This window comes from Lampris incognitus, chromosome 2 (assembly GCF_029633865.1).
Source record: "Lampris incognitus isolate fLamInc1 chromosome 2, fLamInc1.hap2, whole genome shotgun sequence".
NCBI lineage: Eukaryota > Metazoa > Chordata > Actinopteri > Lampriformes > Lampridae > Lampris > Lampris incognitus.
Window position 1 is genome coordinate 37855867 of NC_079212.1, and position 22826 is coordinate 37878692.

General features: G+C 43.8%; 1 protein-coding gene across 1 annotated transcript in view; it reads left to right on the forward strand.

The window, feature by feature from the left end:
- The window catches only part of oprl1 (opiate receptor-like 1), a 145910-nt gene that overhangs the window by 94611 nt on the left and 28473 nt on the right, over positions 1-22826 (forward strand). The window contains 5 exon segments of the mRNA XM_056273251.1: positions 12939-12979; positions 12982-13028; positions 13904-14044; positions 14046-14090; positions 17555-17645. Coding sequence (XP_056129226.1) covers positions 12939-12979; positions 12982-13028; positions 13904-14044; positions 14046-14090; positions 17555-17645 — 365 coding nt within the window.

Below are 22826 nucleotides of genomic sequence, written 5' to 3' on the forward strand. Positions count from 1 at the left end.
TGGTGGCACAGTGGTTAGCGCGGTTGCCTCACAGCAAGAAGGTTCTGGGTTCGAGCCCCAGGGTAGTCCAACCTTGGGGGTCGTCCCGGGTCGTCCTCTGTGTGGAGTTTGCAGGTTCTCCCTGTGTCTGTGTGGGTTTCCTCCGGGTGTTCCAGTTTCCTCCCACAGTCCAAAGACATGTAGGTCAGGTGAATCGGCCATACTAAATTGTCCCTAGATATGTCTTTGTGTGTGGGTGTGTGTGTGTGTGGGGCGGGGGCGGGCCCGGGCCCTGTGATGGACTGGCGGCCTGTCCAGGGTGTCTCCCGGCCTGACTGCTGGGATAGGCTCCAGCATCCCGCGACCCTGGTTGGGATAAGCAGCTTGGATAATGGATGGATATTATTATTAATAATAATAATAATAATAATACAAAGACACAACAAAGCTGCCACATACCTGCACTGGAACATCTGCAAAGAATTCAACATCAACACAAAAGAAAAATGGTACGAGCACAAGCCCCAAACAGTAACAGAAAACGACGACATCACAATCTTATGGGACATGCCAATACAGACAGATCGTGAGATAAAGGCCAACAGACCAGACATCGTCAACAAGAACAAAAAAGAAAAAAGCTGCCTACTCATCGACATGTCCATCCCGACTGAAATAATATAATAATGATAGTAATTACAAGATCAAGATGACTGAGAAGTGGTACAAACATTATAATAGTAGTAGTAGTAGTAATAATAATAATAATAAGGCGTTCCACAGGGTTCAGTTCTGGGTCCTCTCCTTTTCTCCCTGTACACAACATCCCTGGGTTCCGTTATTCGCTTGCATGACTTCTCTTACCATTGTTATGCCGATGACACCCAGCTGATCTTGCCCTTTCCGCCCTCTGATACACAAGTAGAGACACGCATTGCTGCGTGCTTGACTGACATCTCAGAGTGGATGGCGACACACCACCTGAAGCTCAATCTGGACAAGACAGAGCTGATGTTCCTCCCAGGGAAAGGTTGCCCAGACCGAGACCTGGCCATCACCATTGACAACACCGTGGTGACACCAAATCGGACTGTGAGGAATCTGGGTGTGATCCTGGACGACCAACTGTTGTTTGCTGAAAACGTTGCATCGGTTGCTCGCTCCTGCAGATTTCTCCTCCATAACATCAGGAGGATTCGCCCATTCCTCAATGACGAGATGGCACAGGTGCTCATCCAGGCTCTGGTCGTCTCCCGGCTGGACTACGGCAACTTCCTCCTTGCTGGCGCCCTGGCATCGGCCATCAGACCTCTGGAGCTTGTTCAGAAAGCTGCAGCTCATCTGGTGTTCAACCGCCCTAAGTTCTCCCACACAACTCCACCTCTCATGTCCCTACGCTGGCTCCCAGTAGCTGCTCACATCCAGTTTAAGACTCTGGTGCTAGCCTACAGGGCAGTAAAAGGAACAGCGCCTTCCTATCTCCAGGCCATGGTCAAGCCCTTCACCCCCGCCTGACCACTTCGCTCTGCTGCCTCGGGGCGCCTGGTTGCCCCGTCGCTCAGAGGCCCTTGCTGCCGATCGACCCGGTCACGGCTCTTTTCTGTCTTGGTCCCACAGTGGTAGAATGAACTCCCCACTGATGTCAGGACAGCGGAGCCCATCTTTCGGCGCAGGTTGAAAACTCACCTCTTTAAGAACTACTACCCTGTTACTTGTTCTTAGCACTTATTGTATTCACTCATTAAAAAATAAAGTCTCTTTCTTGCACTTTTACTTTAGCACGGGTTTTGCTCTTAGATGCTTGTTTAGATGCACTTATGACCTCTGATGACTAGTTGTTCTCCTGATTTCCTACGTTAAATGCACTTATTGTAAGTTGCTTTGGATAAAAGCGTCGGCTAAATGACTGTAATGTAATGTAATAATAATAATAATAATAATAATAATTGACTGAGAAGTGGTACGAACATCAGCCAGAAACGGTCACTGAGAACAATTATGTCACCATCCTTTGGGACGTGCCCATCCACACTGACAGAGAGATAAAAGCCAACAAGCCCAACATCATTATCAAGGACAGGAAGGAAAAGAGATGCATGTTCATCGATATGGCAATACCATCCGGAAAAAAAACCCACCTCAGTGAAAGTCCCAGAGAAGCTGACCAAGTACAAAGACCTGGAGATTGAAATCAACAGGATGTGGGGTATGAAGACCCAAACAACACCAGTGGTCATCGGAGCTCTAGGACTCCTGAAGAAGGGAATGGAAAAGTTCACCAACTGTATCCCAGGCAACATCAACAGCCATGCAGTCCAGAAGATCGCCCTACTCGGAACAGCCCACATATTACAACAAGTACCGTCAATCAAGTGACATCTGCCCTATAGTCCCTCAGGTCCATAGTTTGGACCCGGCTCTACAAGATGTAAAACAGGAAACACAAAAGAAACTATAGTAATAATAATAATAATGACTAATCGTATTACTAGTAGTCATATTATCATCAGATATCTGGTGGAAAATTGTAGGGCTGATGCCCAGGTGCCGCATGGATCTGTTTCTAAATCTGTGCAGTCACGCTTCTCCTCCTTGATCTGGCTCTTGATTTAAGGATAGGAGTAGTAACATAGTTATACGTGGCTTTCTCATGATGGAGTGCCTTTCAGAAATGCTCAAAAAAGCTGAATGGCACTGAATATCATAGGAGAAAGAGGACTTCCATGACCCCCTTGAGTGGCTGGCAGGGGTGAATTGAGAAGCATGATTGTCAGCAAGGAAGGCTTTCCTTTGAGGACCTCTTCAGTAAGAAGCAGCCATCAAAGAATGAATGAGGCAAAAATTGTGTTGTGGACATCAAGGACAGTCAGCCTTTATCTTGGACTGAATAGGATTAAAGGCTGCTATGGGAGTCATATATGGGGCTTTATGAACATAGGAATACATCAGAATAATACAGGGAGAGGAGAGACTGATAGATGGGAGAAAGAAATAATACACATATATATGATGTATGTGGGAGGCATTTAATGTGAAAACATACATTACTTGAGTCTTGCCACCCCAACAAAATTGGAGGATTCATGACAAATCCATCTGTCAAGAATAAAAATAATGGTTACAGCTTTCAGACTTGGGTACATGCATCAGATTTATGATGATTTCTACAACCATTTATCGTATTCAACACTCAACTTCTGGTGTTGTCATGTTGACTATTTCTTTTTAAACAGTCCCCATTTTTTTTTAGTGTATTCCCATAATCTTGGTCTGCTGGGAGGTGTACACACTTTAATAATAACACAGAGTTTTGTCCTGTTATAATTTTCATCTCTGTTAAGGAGTTATGAGCTATGAATTATACATATGCACACAGACACACATAGACACATACGCACATGCACACAAGCAGACATAAGAGAAGTGCAGGCAAGCATAAGCTCATAGTCAACCACACGCGCGCATGCGCACACACACACACACACACACACACACACACACGCACACACACACACACACGGACAAACACATATTTCTCCCTCCATCTGACAGTTCATTTAAATCGCCAGTGCGCTGTTGCACCTCAAGTGTGAATAATTTAAAGGGATTATTAATATTTGAAACGTAACAGCAGAGTGGATGAAAGAGTCATTGGATAGACTCCTTTCATCTTCCCTCATCCACCTCTTCAGTGGAGAGAGAGAGAGAGTCAGATAGAGAGAGCTAGATGAGTGATGGATGATTAAGAAAGGCAAATGTAGTTGAGATGAGATGCGGAAAGAGAATAAGACAAAGACGGAGAGAAAGCTAGAGAAGGAAAGAGCAATATAGTAGCGATGGAGATGAGATATGTCTGATATAGAGGGGGAAAGAGATGGAGAAAGACAGGAAGAGGCAGAAGCTGGGGAGAAGAAAAGAAAAAAGTAGGAACATGGTGCAAGTCATAAAGGGAAAAATAGATTCAGAGTTTTGGGTCTCATAGTAAGAGAGAGAGTGAGAGAGAGAGCACATAATTATTTGGTATAAATCATTGGACACACCACAGCCATGAAATATTTATACAACAATCTGTGAGGGAAGCTGGCTGCTCCAAACTTTGGTTTTTATGTCACCAAGGCATGGAAAGAGTGAAAAGAAAATGGAAAATAAGAAAGGCTAAAGGATGGAAATGGACAACAAGGAGCAAGGAAGAAGGGAAAAGTTGCATATTGAGAGACATCTACAAGAAAATAGAGAAAGAGAACTTAAAGTGACATTTATTTTAGTGTTAACATTTTTTACATGGATTCAATTAAAAAGGAAAAAAGAAAACCTGAAAATGATCAGAAGTGAAGATCTGGGGCATTTGTGTGATGTGGCGGTCTATTCCGTTCACTACCAACACTGGGATCGCCAGTTTGAATCCCCACGTTACCTCCGGCTTGGTTGGCGTCCCCACAGACACAATTAACTGTGTCTGCGGGTGGGAAGCCGGATGTGGGTATGTGTCCTTGCGTGATACTCCCATGCACTACAGCTCCCTGGTGAAACTCCTCACTGTCAGGTGAAAAGAAGCGGCTGGTGACTCCACATGTAATGGAGGAAGCATGTGGTAGTCTGCAGCCCTCCCTGGCTCAGCGACCGGGATGGCTTAGAAGAGTGGGGTAGTTGGCCAAGATCTATGGAGTCCTCCTAGATAGAACACAAAACATGGCTGATCCCCCAAGTAAAAATAAAAATGTTTGGATCCTCCATTAGTTTATAAAACTCCTGAGATGAGCTGTGAGCAGGCCTGCCATAACATGGAGAGGATCCACTGACCTATGTCCCTGGATCTTGTTTTTTGTTGTTTTCCATATTGATAGCTTTGCTGTTCCCAAGAAGAAATTGAGCAGGGCAAGCACCTTCTTCCTTTTGGCCCCATACCTGGGGCCAAAAAAAAATCAAAATTAAATATTTCCCCTAAACCATAAAACCACCACTCTTACTATGAAAATAAACCCACCAGCCTATGACACTGAATAAAAATGTGCTCTACAGACTCCTCCTCCCTCCATTGTGCCACCTGCAAGGCCTCACTCTTGTCCCAATTGACTTTGGCTAAGGAGACTCTCTTGTATAGCAACAGGCTTTCCATTAAAACCCTTACATCATGCTCTGTTGTGATGAAGATGTTGAAATCATCCACGCAGGCTGACACCACAAATGGTGGGTTCTGTGTAGTACCAGGTAAAGTCAGTCCAGTTAATTGATTTCTTATTTTGCAAAGAAGTGGTTCAATGAATAATGAGTATAGCTGCCCTGAAATAGGACAACCCAGCCTAATCCCCCCTCCTAACCAGAACTGGTTTACTTAACCTATTACCCAATTTAATCAAACATGAAGCATTGTGATAAAGAAACCCTACCAGTGACATAAAGCCCTTGCCGAAAGGAAAAGCACTAAGTGTAGAAAATAAAACAGTATGATCAATCCAGTCAAAAGTTTTCTCTTGATCCAGTGATAAAATTCCCACATTAACATTGTGGATATTGCACAAATCAAAAACGTCTCTAACCAAAAAAAGATTGTCCATAATGGATCTTTTGGACACACAGTAAGACTCATCCTTGTGAACCAGTAGCTCCAAATACTCTTTCAGTCTGTTTGCAAGTACTTTTGAGATAATTTTATAATGAATGAAAATAAGGGCTAATGGTACCCAATTCTTTATCATAATTAAGGTAGCTTTCTTTAGCAGCAGTGTTAAAACTGCATGTGAACAGACAGGTAGCTGGTAGTGACCCACTGTGGACCCATTTATCCGGGCTTGGGACCGGCACTAAGAATGCACTGGCTTGTGCATCCTCAGTGGCTAGGTTGTGGACACACTTCAACAAGCAAGTCCTTACCCACCAAGTTCCAGAAATGTTTGAAAAATTCCACAGATGGACCATCAATGCCAGGTGCTCATCCTGCAGTCAGCCGTCTCACAGCGGTTGCAAGCTCCTGGAAAGTAATTTCCTGGTCCAGGGCAGCTTTCACCTGTCTCAAGCTGGGGCAGATCCTGAAGGAGTTCTTCACTGTTGGCTAGGTTGCTGTCCTCCACACTGTAGAGGGAGGTGTAGAAGTTTATGGCACTACTCTTCATCTCTACGGGGTCAGTGCTAACTTTTCCATCCAGCAGATGAAGACAATGTGTTTCCTTACTGAAAAAGTCTTCTCAAGGGTACAGAAAAATGTTGTGGGTGCCTCCATGTCTCTAACAGAAGTGAAATGTCCCTTGATGAGTGCCCCCTTTACTGTCTCTTTGAAAAAGAACTTAATTGTTGTTTTGTTTTTTGTTTTTCTTTTAACAATTTGCCATTGTGTTGATTATTTGTGATTACATTGGGTTGAATGTTATGGATTTCCTGTTCTAGCCAGTGTGTAGTGGACCCGATCTTAGATTACAAGTGTGCAGTGTATAGTTGGCAAAAGACCCAAATTTGTGATTTTCCCACCTCCCACCATTGACTTAAAGAGTCAAACTGTGCTTTTCTTTCTCTCCAAATTACCCCAAATTTTCAATTTTCTTTATAAAAAGACCTATCTGGTAATCATTTCACATTAAAATGCCAGAAAGGTTTGCATTTTTTTTGTGTGTGTGTGAAAGACCTAAAAGATGATCCGTAAAACCAAGTGGGATATCAAGTGCAACCGGACTTGGTATATATACCAAGTCCAGTTGCACTTGATTCAATTCCTTTGGATAACCATGACCTGGATGAATGAGAACATTCACAGACAATTGGGGATATGTTGCTCTTGAATAATCTGGTGTTAGTTGTCTGGTGATATACACCCTGTCTTGGCTGGCATCACTGACCCTGTTGCGGCAGTTTCACATCCTCCACTTCCTGCTCTCTATGCGGGCGAGCGAAATGCTTGTTCCCTATGTCCCCACACTCAAAACACTTCATACTTCCCGAACTTACATATATCATGTAGTGTCCTTCTCCATGTTTCACTCTTAATGACACTTCAAGGGACTGGGGAGGAGATTTCAGAAGCATAAAATATTGCCTCCATAAAGATTGGACATGTTTTAGTTTCTTGTCCCTCAGCCGAGCCCCACAGTTCGGATCAGACTCGCCAGTTTTCCGAACCGTGGCAGTTCTTTCTCCAGTGGCTCCTTGGAGACTAACGGCAGCATGCCAGAGATCGTGACTTTAGTGGACAGTGTGGGGATATCTGTACGAACACATCATTAAGAACAGCCCCTTTATCAATCAAGTGAGTAATGAAGCGTTCCTCTTTCAGGAAGACAACCACCCCCTAATCATCCTTGAAGTAAAGGACAGATTCCCATGGCACACCTCCTCCCCCGCAGCCAGGAGGACCTTCTCCAAACTGATGTTTCTGGCAGCTGCCACCCGCACTCCATGTCAGAGTGACAGGCCTGGCATGCTGAATGCCATGGGTGCGACACACACCACCACTAAACAACACAAACACATGTTAAATCACTACTATTAAAACAAAACAAAAAAACAGCCAGATCATTAAACCATGTGTAAAACGCCAAAAACCAAACACAAGGAAGTATCAAAGTCAACACTGACTCTCACAAAACGCACTCACACACACCCAACTCCCAGGGTGCAGACAGACAGAGGACACAAAGAGAAAGAGAGAGAGGGAGGGTAGATAAAGAGAAAGAGGGAGGCTGAGGTAGAGAAAAGGAGAAATGTCATGGAGGGAGAAGGCAGTAAAGAAGAGACAAACCCAAAGAAAGAAAAGAAGTGAAAACGATGCAGGTGTATCGTGGAGGAAACAGCAAAAAGAGCCGCGTGAAGGCATAAACCCACTTTAATGGACGATTAAGCATTTCACGCTTGTCTTGAAGGATGAGGAATTCTTCCAAGCACAGGCAGACGATGAGTACCAAAGGGGTGTTGTGTTTTTCTGTTGTAGCTGTGTATTTTCACATTAGACATCACCACCAGCAAGTGTTGAAAACATTATGTGGACACTGTTCTTCCTGAGACAGTGTGTCTGAAGGGAAGCTGTGAGCTTTCTTTTGACATTTTACTCAGCTTGTATTAATGCTGGGCGATTGGGAAATTGAACTCAGTAATCATAGGGAATTTTTCATAATATATGTCTTTATTACAATATTTGTAACATATACAAAACTAACATGTTTAAGAATCCAACTGATATTAATCACAAGTGTAATGTCAAACCAAAATTAGTTTCCAAATAATACTCCCTCAAATATTTCAGACCTCATTTTGTGTTGTCGTTCATTTAGACAGGAAAATTGTGTCTCATGACATGACCATATTCCGATTTCATTCTGATGTGATGCTGCTGAAAGATGATAAGCAATAATCTTAAATCATTGCCCAGCCCTAGTGACAGAGAGGACAAAACAAACTAAATGTTGTATAACAACTGATTTATAGCAAACCTGTATAAGTCACCTTTATTTGATAAACGGAACATGTTTGTGTGTGTGTGTGTGTGTGTGTGTGTGTGTGTGTGTGTGTGTGTGTGTGTGTGTGTGTGTTGATGAACATCATTCTTTGTATTGGGATTGATTATTGAATGAAATCAATAATGTGAGTTTGAACAGCCTTCAGCTGGTTGCAACTAAATTCCCATTGTGTTGCAAGCAAGTTGAGGAGGTCGTCAGATGAGGCAACCCAGGAGCAACTCAGTTGCAAGCAGCACAGTTGCTTTGTATGACGTGACATCGTGTTTATCTCAGATTGTTCCGGTGCTGCATCAATGAATTGTCTTATGTCAAGTTTAGTGTCCCTTTCCCTCTCTATGTATATATATACACTACTGTTCAAAAGTTTGGGATCACCCAAACAATTTTGTGTTTTCCATGAAAAGTCACACTTATTCACCACCATATGTTGTGAAATGAATAGAAAATAGAGTCAAGACATTGACAAGGTTAGAAATAATGATTTGTATTTGAAATAAGATTTTTTTTACATCAAACTTTGCTTTCGTCAAAGAATCCTCCATTTGCAGCAATTACAGCATTGCAGACCTTTGGCATTCTAGCTGTTAATTTGTTGAGGTAATCTGGAGAAATTGCACCCCCACGCTTCCAGAAGCAGCTCCCACAAGTTGGATTGGTTGGATGGGCACTTCTTTGAGCAGATTGAGTTTCTGGAGCATCACATTTGTGGGGTCAATTAAACGCTCAAAATGGCCAGAAAAAGAGAACTTTCATCTGAAACTCGACAGTCTATTCTTGTTCTTAGAAATGAAGGCTATTCCATGCGAGAAATTGCTAAGAAATTGAAGATTTCCTACACCGGTGTGTACTACTCCCTTCAGAGGACAGCACAAACAGGCTCTAACCAGAGTAGAAAAAGAAGTGGGAGGCCGCGTTGCACAACTGAGCAAGAAGATAAGTACATTAGAGTCTCTAGTTTGAGAAACAGACGCCTCACAGGTCCCCAACTGGCATCTTCATTAAATAGTACCTGTTAGAGCCTGTTTTTGCTGTCCTCTGAAGGGAGTAGTACACACCGGTGTAGGAAATCTTCAATTTCTTAGCAATTTCTCGCATGGAATAGCCTTCATTTCTAAGAACAAGAATAGACTGTCGAGTTTCAGATGAAAGTTCTCTTTTTCTGGCCATTTTGAGCGTTTAATTGACCCCACAAATGTGATGCTCCAGAAACTCAATCTGCTCAAAGAAGTGCCCATCCAACCAATCCAACTTGTGGGAGCTGCTTCTGGAAGCGTGGGGTGCAATTTCTCCAGATTACCTCAACAAATTAACAGCTAGAATGCCAAAGGTCTGCAATGCTGTAATTGCTGCAAATGGAGGATTCTTTGACGAAAGCAAAGTTTGATGTAAAAAAAATCTTATTTCAAATACAAATCATTATTTCTAACCTTGTCAATGTCTTGACTCTATTTTCTATTCATTTCACAACATATGGTGGTGAATAAGTGTGACTTTTCATGGAAAACACGAAATTGTTTGGGTGATCCCAAACTTTTGAACGGTAGTGTATATCTTTTCTTTCTCTCCAACTGCTTCTCTCTCTCTGTCCATCTTTCTCTCTCATTCTCCTCCTGCCAAATGAGCACTGAGCTCATGATTAAACTGTGATAATACCTTTGTAAAGAGAAAGAGAGGGAGAGAAAGATAGGAATCACCTTTCAGCCGGGAAGAAACATCTGGCAGAAATTGTCCGCAAAAAAAGGCACTTGACAGGTCTTTGGATGGAGGCACTGTTTCCACTTGTCTTTTCAATTCGCAGTTCTGAGACCGGATTCTAAAGATCAGATTTAATGTGGTCATGGTGCTGTCTTTCCAGCAGGCTGAAATAGGTGGTTCTCCGTCTCTTAGTCCTGATTTTCTTTAATCTGAGTCTTGTCTACTGTCTGCTTTCTATCCACTGCTCATGTTGTAGCTGGTTTGCATCAGGACTCTATAATTAAAGTAACAATGTCATTCCTCCAACTTCAATATACAATTCCAAGGGTCTGATAGCTGTGTGACTAGAATATGATTGTTGTTTGGCCTGATAGCTCAGTGTGTGATTTGATGATAAAAGCTGCATTGCAACAGCTAGTGTAATTTCAAAGAAAGAATAGTAAGGGAGCAGTTTCAATTGAAGAGAGAGTGAGAGAGAGAGAGAGAGAGAGAGAGAGAGAGAGAGAGAGAGAGAGAGAGAGAGAGAGAGAGAGAGAGAGAGAGAGAGAGAGAGAGAGAGAGAGAGAGAGAGAGAGAGAGAGAGAGAGAGAGAGAGAGAGAGAGAAGAAGAAGAAGAAGAAGAAGAAGAAAGAAAATAAAAGACAATACATGGACCAACAGAGAGAATGAACCAGGGAGAAAGTGACTTTGAGAGACACGGACAGAGAGCACGCCAGAGATAAGAGACAGACCAACAGCCAAGAGAGTGGCTGGCGTGGGTGTGGGAGAATGTTGTGTACTGTAGATGAGGTCCCAGATGTAAATAGACAGGGGAACAGAAGAGACATAAAATATTCTCTGTGAAGACTGCAGCCTGCCTGAAGGACCTCTGAATGCAGCGAGAGGAGAGAGAGAGAGGGGTAGAATGAGAGCGAGAGAGAGACTGCAGAGAGAGTTTACTGTGGGCATTTGAGTGACTCCAAGACCCCCTGTTCGCTGAGGGGAGAAGGGCTGGGGAGAGGAAACGGGGGGGGGGGGGCATACAGATAGAGAGGAGAGTGAGAAAGATGGAAAGAAAGGGGGGATGGAGAGAAAGGATGAAGAGGGTATGGGAAGGGGTTAGGCCGGGGGTTATATTCCCTGTGTAGATCAATGGCACAGACACATCAGGTCAAGGGGTTCTACCCTACTGGGACCACCCATGAAACTGGGATGCCCTTTCGATCAAGTTTCCATCAAATGTCACATGTCCACCAAATAGGACATGATTACTGAGCAATACAAGTGCCTCTCCTTGTGAGGATCTATGCATCCCACAGAATACACAACACACCGTGGGCTGTAGTTTCCCCGTCATAGTGCAGTCGAAGGCACTGGCGCCAGTTCACGGCACAAGTCGATCTAAGGGGTGGCCAATACTTTTTTTGCTAATTTCGAGACATGATGCGCTGGTGGTACTCGGAGGCAACAGAGGCGCAGTTGTAAAAGGGTTGGATGAGAAGGATAAATTATCAGTAGGAGTGGGGGTGGGGGCTGTCTTCTATCATGGCCAATCAAATCAGCTGCTCTCATTCCCTTTAAAAGCTGCACACTCTCAGTCATGGCGAACTACCGGTTTCGTAATGGATGGCGGAAGTCCAGACCGGCTAAGACAGAAAAGCTTCTCCCAGGAGGAAACTGGTGTCCTTCCTTGTTCGGGAGGTGCAGAGTCACCAAGTGCGTGTACCACAGTGTGATATGAGACAACACGCAAACATGATTATTTGACAGGCTACCGTTTAACGTGTCTTCGTTCTCATCAGCGTCTTTCTGTCTTTCCTGCGCTTTCTATGAACACGGCAGGAGACCTTAAACAGCTGTGATCACGGATCAGTTAGCCCACGCAATCAGTTTGTTCTTTCAGGTTGAATGAGGTTAATTGAAATGTTGAAATCCCCGTCACCATGGTTTCCATGTTTTATGTTGGAAGACAATGACACACTTGCAGATATTTTGTTTTGAGATTCAAAGGCTTAGGACAGTAGTCATAGTTAAATTATTCACTAACTAGGCCAACATAACATGCACAAAGGTGATGGGTGGGATTTTGGATAAGTCTTGGTGCACCTTTGCCTAAAGCTCGGAAGCTATCACACGTCTGCGCTAAGACATGGAGGCATAACATTTGGTTTTATTTGATGCCAAACCAGCCCTGTGCCACCTGATTTTGACTGACACACCCTCTCCTGCGCCCCCACGCCCATTTCGGCACAAGCGATGTCCTGGCCAGTCCGGAAATTGGCAAACGCGCCCAGGCGAGAGAAAACCCATTTTACAGCCAGTGAAATTGTCACCACCTGTGCGCTAGCACTACCGCCGGTCTTGTGCCGTCCAGAAACCAGAGCCCTGATAGTCAGTGGTTCTCATGCCAGTCCTCAGGGGGCCCCATTACTGCTGGTTTTCCATCAGGTAGTTAACATTCACCTGTTGTGATAACATGGCTGGAATGCCCGACAGAACAGGTTAATGTAAAGAACCGAAAACCAGCAGCATGGGTGGTACCTGAGGACCTGATTGAGAGCAACTGCTGTAAATAAACTGAGCTCTGCTGCTAACCATGTACAGTAAACCATGTTGAGTCTTCATCTGGCTCTAAATGTAATGGGGTGTGTGTGTGTGTGTGTGTGTGTGTGTGTGTGTGTGTGTGTGTGTGTGTGTGTGTGTGTGTGTGTGTGAGAGAGAGACCTATATTGACTTCTCGGTCTCTTTCCTCCCTCTCTTTTTCCCTCCTTCCTCTCACCCTTTCTTCCTCTCTCTCTCTCTGTCTGCCTCTCTGCCCAACCCCCACCCACTCCCTTATTTCAGATACACAAAGAAGATGAAGACGGCCACAAACATCTACATTTTCACCTGGCCCTAGCAGACTCCCTGGTCTTGGCAACTTTACCCTTCCAGGTGGGGAATGATGCACTTGTTTGTATAATGTGTTGCATCATTTGTACATTTTGGTACCTCTCTGTTTTGTCTATTTTTGTTTTCCCATTTTCTTAGGTCGTTTAACAATAACATGAACAACAATAAATGACTGATTATCGAGTCAATCGCTGCTTGTGAAAAATGCTCTTCTGCAGTAAACGGTACTAATGAAAAATAGATGACAACCAAGATAAATATTTTTATTAACCCCGTAGGGAAGTTGAATTGTGTAGCAGCAAGCAGGAAAAAAAAAAAGCAGCAACAGTGCAGCATTAAAGATTGAAACGGTCCACACTACAGCTAGTATTTACTGGGCTTATAGTCAGTGTGCTGTGGGCAAGGAAACCATTGAAAAATAACCTACACTCCATTTTACTGATGAACATACAGGTTACTAGTATCAAAAACTGTTGATTAGTAGTTGAAGTAAACTGCAAGTTGGTATTAATAAAATTCCCCCCTTAAAAGTATCAAATAAACAATTTCATAACAAATGAAATACAAAATCAATAATTAAACATTTGTCTGGGACCTCTGTGGCTATTATTTTTAAACAGCACTAAAGCAGAATAACTAGAGACTACCAAAATGGCTCCCACTGTAAATTGTTTTAAACAACTGAGTTTTTATTAACATGAAATTTAGTGTTAAGATAGCGAGGGGAAGAGATGCAGTAAAGGTCCTAAAATGGACCTGAACCCAGAATGCCGTGATAAGGCTTAAGTCCACATGCATGGCCTTATCTGTGTGAGAAACCAGGCTTTGATGAGAGACCCCCCTTTACGAGACACCATAAAACCCCACTGAATGTTTTAGTAGCATGGGAAAATGTCCGGCTCTGCACCTCTTTACAGGGTACTGATGTGTTCCTGGGTTTCTGGCCGTTTGGTAACACACTGTGCAAGGCAGTGGTGTCTATTATAGACTACTACAACATGTTCACCAGCACCTTCACCCTGACGGTGATGAGCATGGACCGATACATCGCCGTCTGCCCACCCGGTCAAAGCCTTGGACATGAGGACGCCTCACAAAGCCAAGGTAATTGTTAGCTGATGCCGCTGGCTACCTTGACCCCGTAAATACGTTGATTTCATCTTCATGATCAATGGATTATCATGCCTGGAGTCAAATGACTGGACTGTATGAAGGAGAACTCCCACTGAATCCTCGCTCCCAGTTTGCATTGGAGTGATCAGGGATGCTCACTTATCAGCATCAGTGCAGTGTACCATCAAGCCCATTTACATTATTAAGAGTTATCAGTTCATACCAATATTTTGATTATTGCGTGTACATGGATATTGGCAGTGTAACGCCTCTAATACAGGGGTGGCTAACCATGTGCCATGGAGAGCCATGTGTATGCAGGTTTTCATTCCAGCCGGACTCCACACCAGGGGATTTCACTGATTAGCAACCCTTTAGCCAAAGAGGAAGAATGTATTAGTGAAATCCCCTGGTGTGGAGTCGGACTGGAATGAAAACCTGCATACACATGGCTCTCCATGGCACTTGGTTAGCCACCCCTGAGCTACACGATTCTTTACATGGTTGCTGTATGTTCCATGGAAATCACGTTTTCACCCCACCCCATCTCTCCCCCACTTTAGCCTGTGCAGTGGATTCATGTCACTTTAATCTACACATGATTGTATTTTCGGTGTTACTTTGAAATCAGCTGCCAAACACAACTGAAAGTAGACAATGCATCATCAGCAGATGTGTTGTACCATATAAATGTAATCTATTATTATTATTATTATTATTTTCATCAGCTTTTGTGTTAGCAGCCATGTTTGTTGTCATCCTGGATCTGCAACTTGTGCTTAGTTGTTCTGTTGTTGTCTTGTTATTGTTGTTATGTTATCATGTTATGATTGTTGTCGCATGTGTTGGTAATTATGTTGATAATAGCTATTGTTAAGCAACCTCGAGCTGTAAACTTTGAAAAGGCATTTTTATATTTTTTTGAGCACTTTCCCTACAGTAGAGTGTTTCTTTAAACAAAGTTTTAGATATATGTTTGTTTTTCTTTTTCCTGTGGAGTTTCTCCTCATCTGAATCGAGAGTCTAAGGGGAGGGATATTGTTCATCGCACCTATTCTGTTTTTATCTGTTGGAGATGGTAATGTGTTTTTAAAGCCTTGTGGGACTGAATTACGATTTAGGCTATACAAATAAAATGTGTCTCGTTGTGAACAATTGTTTTTTTATTGAACATCAACAGAAGATAATACAATACTTGTACATTTCACCCCTTTTCCCTCCTCCGCCACCTAGAAAATTTGTCTTGACTTGGCTTGACTTAAGGGTCTTATGAGGAAGGTTTAGCTCTAAATCGCATCATATTTTCATAATTTTTTGTTTGATTTACTGACACCCGTGGTCATACTGGCAACTGAATTGGTTTTTGACCGCTCTGAATCACTGGCTATACTCACACAGTGGCCAAATACATTTGTAGTTCCTCATGGGAGTGTTACAGCGGTGAAGTTAAACACAGGTTGGTTATGATAGAGAAGGAAAACCACAGTCCATAACCAAAGTCCCTACTGGACAGTTTCAAGTTAGTCGCTACTGAGGTTGAGTGCAGAGATGGTTGATTTCTACAGTTTGTACCAGAATAGCCAGGGACAACTAATAGTTGGCCATGCCATTGCATGAGAAATGGTGTGGTACTCAATGAGTGCACCCAAACACCTCAAACCCGGCAGCCATACCAACATGTATCCTGGCTCTGCCAAATGATGGAAGCTAAGCAGGTATGGGCTTGGCTAGTACTTGGATAGGAAAACTCCCAGGAAAACTGAGTTGCTGCTGGAAGTGGTGTTGGTGGGCCAGTAGGGGACAGTCTTCCCTCTGGTCCTAATAAAAACGACAAAAATCAAATCCCCATGCCCCAGTGCAGTGATGGGGACACTGTGTTGTAAGAGATACCATCCTTTGGGTGAGACATTAAACCGAGGTCCTGACTCAATGTGGTCATTAAAGGTCCCATGGCACTTGTCGCAAAGACTAGCGGGTCCCCCGGTGTCCTGGCAAAATTCCCAACCTGGCTCTCTCCATCTGGCCACCTAATCATCCCCCCATGTAATTGGCTCAATGAGTCCTCCCTCTCCACCTCAAGCTGATGTGTGGTGAGCGTTCTGGTGCAACATGGCTGCCGTGCATCACCCAGGTGGGTGCTACACATTGGTGGTGGTTGAAATGAGTTACCCCCTTCACTGTGAAGCACTTTGGGTGTCTAGAAAAGTGCTATGTATTATATTGTTATTAAAGCCTGTCTGATGTGTGTGTTGTGTTTCCCCTTGTAGGGTGCCGGTAACACATAGATAAAGAAAAAAGTGCCGTGTCATCCGAACATTTTCAACCCGGCTGTTGTCTTCTCACCAAGTTGCTCCCACCAGTTTTGTGATCTGGGGTTGACCCAGTGGCTGCACTATACCACTAAGCTCTTCGCTTTTAAGTGTTAAATTCATCAACAACACTAGCATCCGACATTGATCACGCTGTCGACTTAGCACAGCCTGACGACTAAATCGTCTCTAGCTGTTTGATTGGTCAAGAGAGATAAGGATGCTTCCTTGAGCAGCTGAAGCTGTTATATTTGGTGTGTACTAAACACTGTTGTAGTTACAGCCATTATTAATGGCTACCTCAAGATTGGCTATGGGAGGCGTCTGCGTGGCATGGCGGTCTATTCCGTTGCCTACCAACACGGGGATCACCGGTTCGAATCCCCGTGTTACCTCCGGCATGGTCAGGCGTCCCTACAGACACAATGGGCCGTGTCTGCGGGTGCGAAGGCGGATGTGGGTATGTGTCCTGGTCGCTGCACTAGCGCCTCCTCTGGTCGGTCGGTCGGTCGGGGCGCCTGTTCTGGGGGGACTGGGGGAATAGCATGATCCTCCCATGCGCTACGTCCCCCTGGCGAAAGTCCTCACTGTCAGACGAAAAGAAGCGGCTGACGACTCCACATGTATCGGAGGAGGCATGTGGTAGTCTGCAGCCCTCCCTGGATTGGCAGACGGGGTGGAGTAGCGACCGTGACAGCTCGGAATAGTGGGGTAATTGGCTGTGGAGAAAAAATATTGGCTATGGGAATTGACTCTGTGTACAGACAGTGCTCATTTCATTCCACTCTGCTGTAATATGTACAATTACTGTAATATGTACAGATGTACTCTCGTTAGTAAATATGGTTATCAGTCCTATTCACTACCTTTGTGAAGGTAGCCACAGAGATCCATTATATTATAGCTGAAAGAGAGTAGCAACGTCACATGTGGTGCTGCTGTGACAGCCCTCTCCCCAACACCAAACAAAAACACATAATTCAACTTCGGTTTCAGCTATCGGGGATATAGCATCTGTCTGAAAGGTGTTTTACAAACTTCATCTGCCATAACTGCTTGTTGGTCACAACAACGTCACATCTTCTGCGGTATAGATGTTGATGTAATATATGATCTGATGCAGTGTTGTTCCTGTGTCTTCTTCAGGTGGTCAACATCTGTGTGTGGGTGTTGGCATCTGCCATTGGTGTCCCGGCCATGGTCTTGGGAGATGTGGAGGTAGAGCTAGAACATAACAGTAAGTTTGTCCTAAGCTAACACGCAGGTGTGTACACACACACACACACACACACACACACACACACACACACACACACACACACACACCACGTCACCCTATACTTGTGGGGATCCCTAATTGACTACATTGATTCCCTAGCCCTTAACCCTAATTTAACCTAAACCTAATCCTAACCTTAACCCTTACCCTAATTTAACCTAATCCTAATTCTAACCTTAACCATAAACCTAAATCCTAGCCCTAAAATAGACCCTTATCCTCACCCATAAAATGTCCCCACAAGGTAGGTGGTTTCAGGTTTTTGTATCCTGAAAGACAAGCTCACACTCGCATACACATCTATAAAGACTACAGACATTCTTACACACACACACACACACACACACACACACACACACACACACACACACACACACACACACACACACACGACAAAAAAGGTTTTCCTGTTGAGAATGTGGTAGCAGTCACAGGGCTGTGTGTGTGTGTGTGTGTGTGTGTGTGTGTGTGTGTGTGTGTGTGTGTGCGCAGGCGGGCATATGTGTGGCGCCACATGTCTCTGTCTACCTGTCTTCTTTTTAAGAGCTCTTAATTTAATATGCGAATGCATGAGAGAACATGGCATCATGTATCTTAATTTGTGTTATGTGTGTGTGTGTGTGTGTGTGTGTGTGTGTGTGTGTGTTTTAGATGGTGGTTTTGATATTTGGCAGCCATGGAAACTTTACCATACTTGTGTGCAGGGATTGTAAATTAGAGTTAGATGAGAAGTCCACCCAAAAAAGGAAAGACGGATAACACACAGATTTTATTTAATCAGTCAATCAAGTTGTGTTTTATATAGCGCTTTTCTAGCTGCAACAGCCACTCAAAGCACCTTACAAATAATACAAATACCTTTTTTTCTTTCATTTGAATTATTCTAAGGTCTTTGTATTATGCAAACAAGCATCTGTTTTTTTCTTTCTCTCTGTCTCTGTCTGTTTTTCCATCTCTCCTTCTTTCTGTCTGTCTGTCTGTCTCCATAATATACACTCACCACCTCCACCATTCTCCCACTCATCCTTTCCCTTTCCACCATTCTCTCGCTCTCTCCTTCTCTTCTCCTATATAGTATTTGTCACTTGCCATCTCTCTTTCACTCTCTCTCTGCCTCGCTGTCGTTGCATCACATCTCTCTCTCTCATTCTTTATTCCTTTCTCTCTCTCTCTCTCTCTCTCTCTCTCTCTCTCTCTCTCTCTCTCTCTCTCTCTCTCTCTCTCTCTCTCTCTCTCTCTCTCCTATTCTTTATTCCTCATTCTTTCTCTTTACCATATTCTGTTCTTTCGTTTCATTGAATTTCCCTGGCCGTGCTTTACCCTGAATCAGGTGTTGAATCTTCTGAAATGGGTTTTGGCCCGGGGTGGCCGGCGCTTTTTTCTCTCCAAACAAAACCCAATCAAAGTTTGGCCGCTCCGTATCTGGTGTTATGATGGTGGAGGGCAAACTAGATGTAATATCTTTTTCAGTTGGGAAGTAGTCTGACTTAGCCAGACCCGTCTCCCCACTGGCGTGGAGGCAGCACAGGAAAAAAGGTATGGCAGAACCCATTGCCACAGATGAAAAATTCATTTTGGGTTGTTTCTATTTCTTAAACCAATCAGAGTTGTCGAGCGCTTGTGCGATGCTCACCAGTGTGCGATGAAAATGGCAATACAAAGAAAACGGGAAGAAGCAAAACACTGACTGAACGAGCCGGCAGACTCGGCACGAACGGGAATTGTATTACAGAAGTTCACGTTTGCTGAGTCAGACTATCGGGGCGGTGACGGAAAATTCAACCATCACCAGCGACCAGGTCCAGCTGAACGTCCTGTCAAGAGTTCAATTTTCCCCATTTTCACTGAGATGCAGAACCGAGTAACAAGCCATATGTAGGTTTATTGAGGCAGTGTGGACACTTGAGCGGCTGCTCAGTTTCGTGGAGGCTCAACCAGATTTGTACATTAGAAAAGTAGAGTACTGCAACTCTAGCAGGACTCGTGATGCTTGGACAGCTGGCCGCTCCAAACCGCCGCTCAAGTAGGTATTTCGTATAGTTTCCCTTGGAGCACATCCATAGTTAATGTGTGTTTGTTGGTGGATCCAAAGACGAGGCTGTCGCCATGTTTCCGTGGCTGTTTTCTTCAACCTGCTGCGTACCACTGCCGTGGACCCCTTCCCCAGCATGCACGGTACAACCGTTGTTCAACGCCTACATGTAAACGCCACGTTAGAGTAAACCTAGTGTAGTTTATTCCCACAACCAGAAGCAATACTGAGGCTGATGAAATACATGTTGATTAAAATGTCAAACACCCCAGAAAGACAACAGGAAGGAGAAGAAGAAAACATAAAAGATTGAAAATGAGCTGAAAGAGTGTCGAGGAAAACTAGAAAAGCTGCAAACCTATCACATCGACGTAAACCCGGAGAGGAAAAAATGAAATTACAAACCGTGAAAACCCCAGATCACAAGGCAGGATGCAGCTGAATCGGTTGACGGAGACAAAGGAATAAAGCAGTTACGGTGTTTTTCTGTATCTCATAAGAGTTGAAATAAGACAAAAATGGAATTTTTTTTGTATTATTTTAGTTTCTTTACAAACTTTTTTTTTTAATCCGGGGAGGATTTTCTGAAAGTTTTTGCTTTTTTTTTTACATTTGTCCCAATTTTTCGCCCCAGTTGTACCCGGCCAATTACCCCACTCTTCCGAGCCGTCCTGGTCGCTGCTCCACCCTCTCTGCCGATCCGGGGAGGGCTGCAGACTACCACATGCCTCCTCCGATACATGTGGAGTCGCCAGCCACTTCTCCTTCTCCTCACCTGACAGTGAGCAGTTTCGCCAGGGGGATGTAGCAAGTGGAAGGATCACACTATTTCCCCTAGTTCCCCTCCCCCCCAAATAGGCACCCTGACCGACTACACCACGTGCACAATTATTAGGCAAGTTGTATTTTTGACCAATAAGGTCCAACTAGCTCATCTTTAATGATACTGTGGCGGACACTAGGGGCTATGCCTCTGAGATGAGCTAGTTGGACCTTTTCGGGTTGAAGATGAACTTAAAATCAACTCCCAGAACTACTGCCAGTTTTTAGAGGACACTTTCTTCAAGCAGTGGCAGAGAAAAAAGCCTGCATCTTTCAAGAAGACCATGGTTTTTATGCAGGACAAGATCCATCACATGCACCAATGTATTCCACTGCATGGCTTGCCAGTAAAGGCCTTAAAGATGACAGGAAAATGACATGGCCCCCTTCCTCACCTGACTTAAACCCTATTGAGAACTTGTGGGCTCTTCTTAAATGGGAGATTTACCATGAAGGAAAACAGTACACCTCTGAACAGTGTCTGGGAGGCTGTGGTTTCTGCTGCACAAAAAGTTGATTGTCAACAGATAAAGAAATTGACAGACTCAATGGATGGAAGGCTTGTGACGGTTATTGAAAAGAAGGGTGGCTATATTGGTCACTGATTTTTTTTGTGGAAATGTTAGAAATGATTATTTGTAAATTTTCAGTTGTTTGTTCATTATTTTCACTTTAACAGATGAAAATAAACAAGTGAGATGGGAAAATATTCGTTTTTCATTTAGTTGCCTAATAATTCTGTGCACCAATATTTGCCAAATAATTGTGCCCACTGAGATATTCTCTTAAGAAAGACAAAACTTGACTTTTACTTCCTTAAATATTCAGGTTTGAGCTTTATTAACATTTTGGATTGAGCGAAAGCACTGTAGTTGTTAAAAAATAAAGTTAATCGTCAAAAATACAACTTGCCTAATAATTGTGCGAGCAGTGTAAAGGAGGCGCTAGTGCAGCGACCAGGACACATACCCACATCCGGCTTCTCGCCCGCAGACACGGCCAATTGTGTTTGTAGGGATGCTCGACCAAGCCGGAGGTAACACGAGGATTCGAACCGGCGATCCCTGTGTTGGTAGACAACGGAATAGATTGCCACCCTTACATATTTTAGCACCAACCTGCTTCAAACCTATACATTTCCTCACCCAGTTCTAAAAGATTCAGTGTTTGCCCTGTTCCAGTGGTGTACAGTGAAGTAAACAAAGTGAAGTGAAGCTAAATGGACTTCATTCACTGAAGCTGCTGACAGCTGCTTAACAAGCATGTGACAGTACAAGTCATTACTTCCACTCTGCATCCACCCTCAGCATCACACGAAAACAGTACTGTCTGAGAGCAGCACGGTTTCAGATATGGGTCGAAGGCCCTGTAAAACATGTTTCACATTGGTAGGAAAAACACCTTAACACACACACACACACACACACACACACACACACAAACAAACTCACTTGCAGTCATTGCCAGAGGTATTTTGGCGCCAGGCTTCCTAATATATAGTGGCGCTAGAAGGGGACAGGAGGTCTGGTAGTTAGTTATTGAAGTAGGTGTAGCCTCTAGCTATGAGCTAATCCCATCATTATTTTTTATTAGTCCAATCCCACTCCAAAACAGTGTCACTCACATCCTCAGTGTGCTCTACCACTCCTCCCTCCTCGCCTCTTCTCTCCAATTCAGTGTTTGTTCCTGTCTATGTATGTCCCCTTTTGCTGTGTGTGAACTATACCATGGCTCACTTTTTTTATTCTAACCCGGAGGGGCTTGTACGTGCCTCAAAGAGAGGACTGACTGTGACTTTTGTTGCAAAGAAACAGTCATAGCTGCAAACATGTAGGCCTACTGGCTTTATGTCAGCACATAATAATCAGTTAATGACCACATGGTGGTTTGTGCTGACAGCAGTCCCAGCAGGTGTAGCATCACTGTCGGTTGTCATCAAGCTAACATTTGAGGTAGCAGATGCCTCTGGCTCTAGTTGATCTTTAGAGTCGTTTGGCTCGGATTTTTTTTGGTAAGTCCAAAATTTGCGAGTAAGCATCCTTGTTTTCTTGTTGAAATACCTGTATGCTGACTACAAAACAGAGGAATGAATAACGGTGACTTGGTGTGCAGACTGAGTGTAAGAAAGTTTTTTTTTTTTTATCTTTGAGTTAAAGTGAGTTATTGCGCTGCCACGCTTTGATGGTGGTGGCAGGAACAGCATGCATGCTGGTATCTTTATTAAACTGAATTAGTGATGAACCACCCTCGTGCATGAATCATACATCAGTAATAGCCTAATTTTA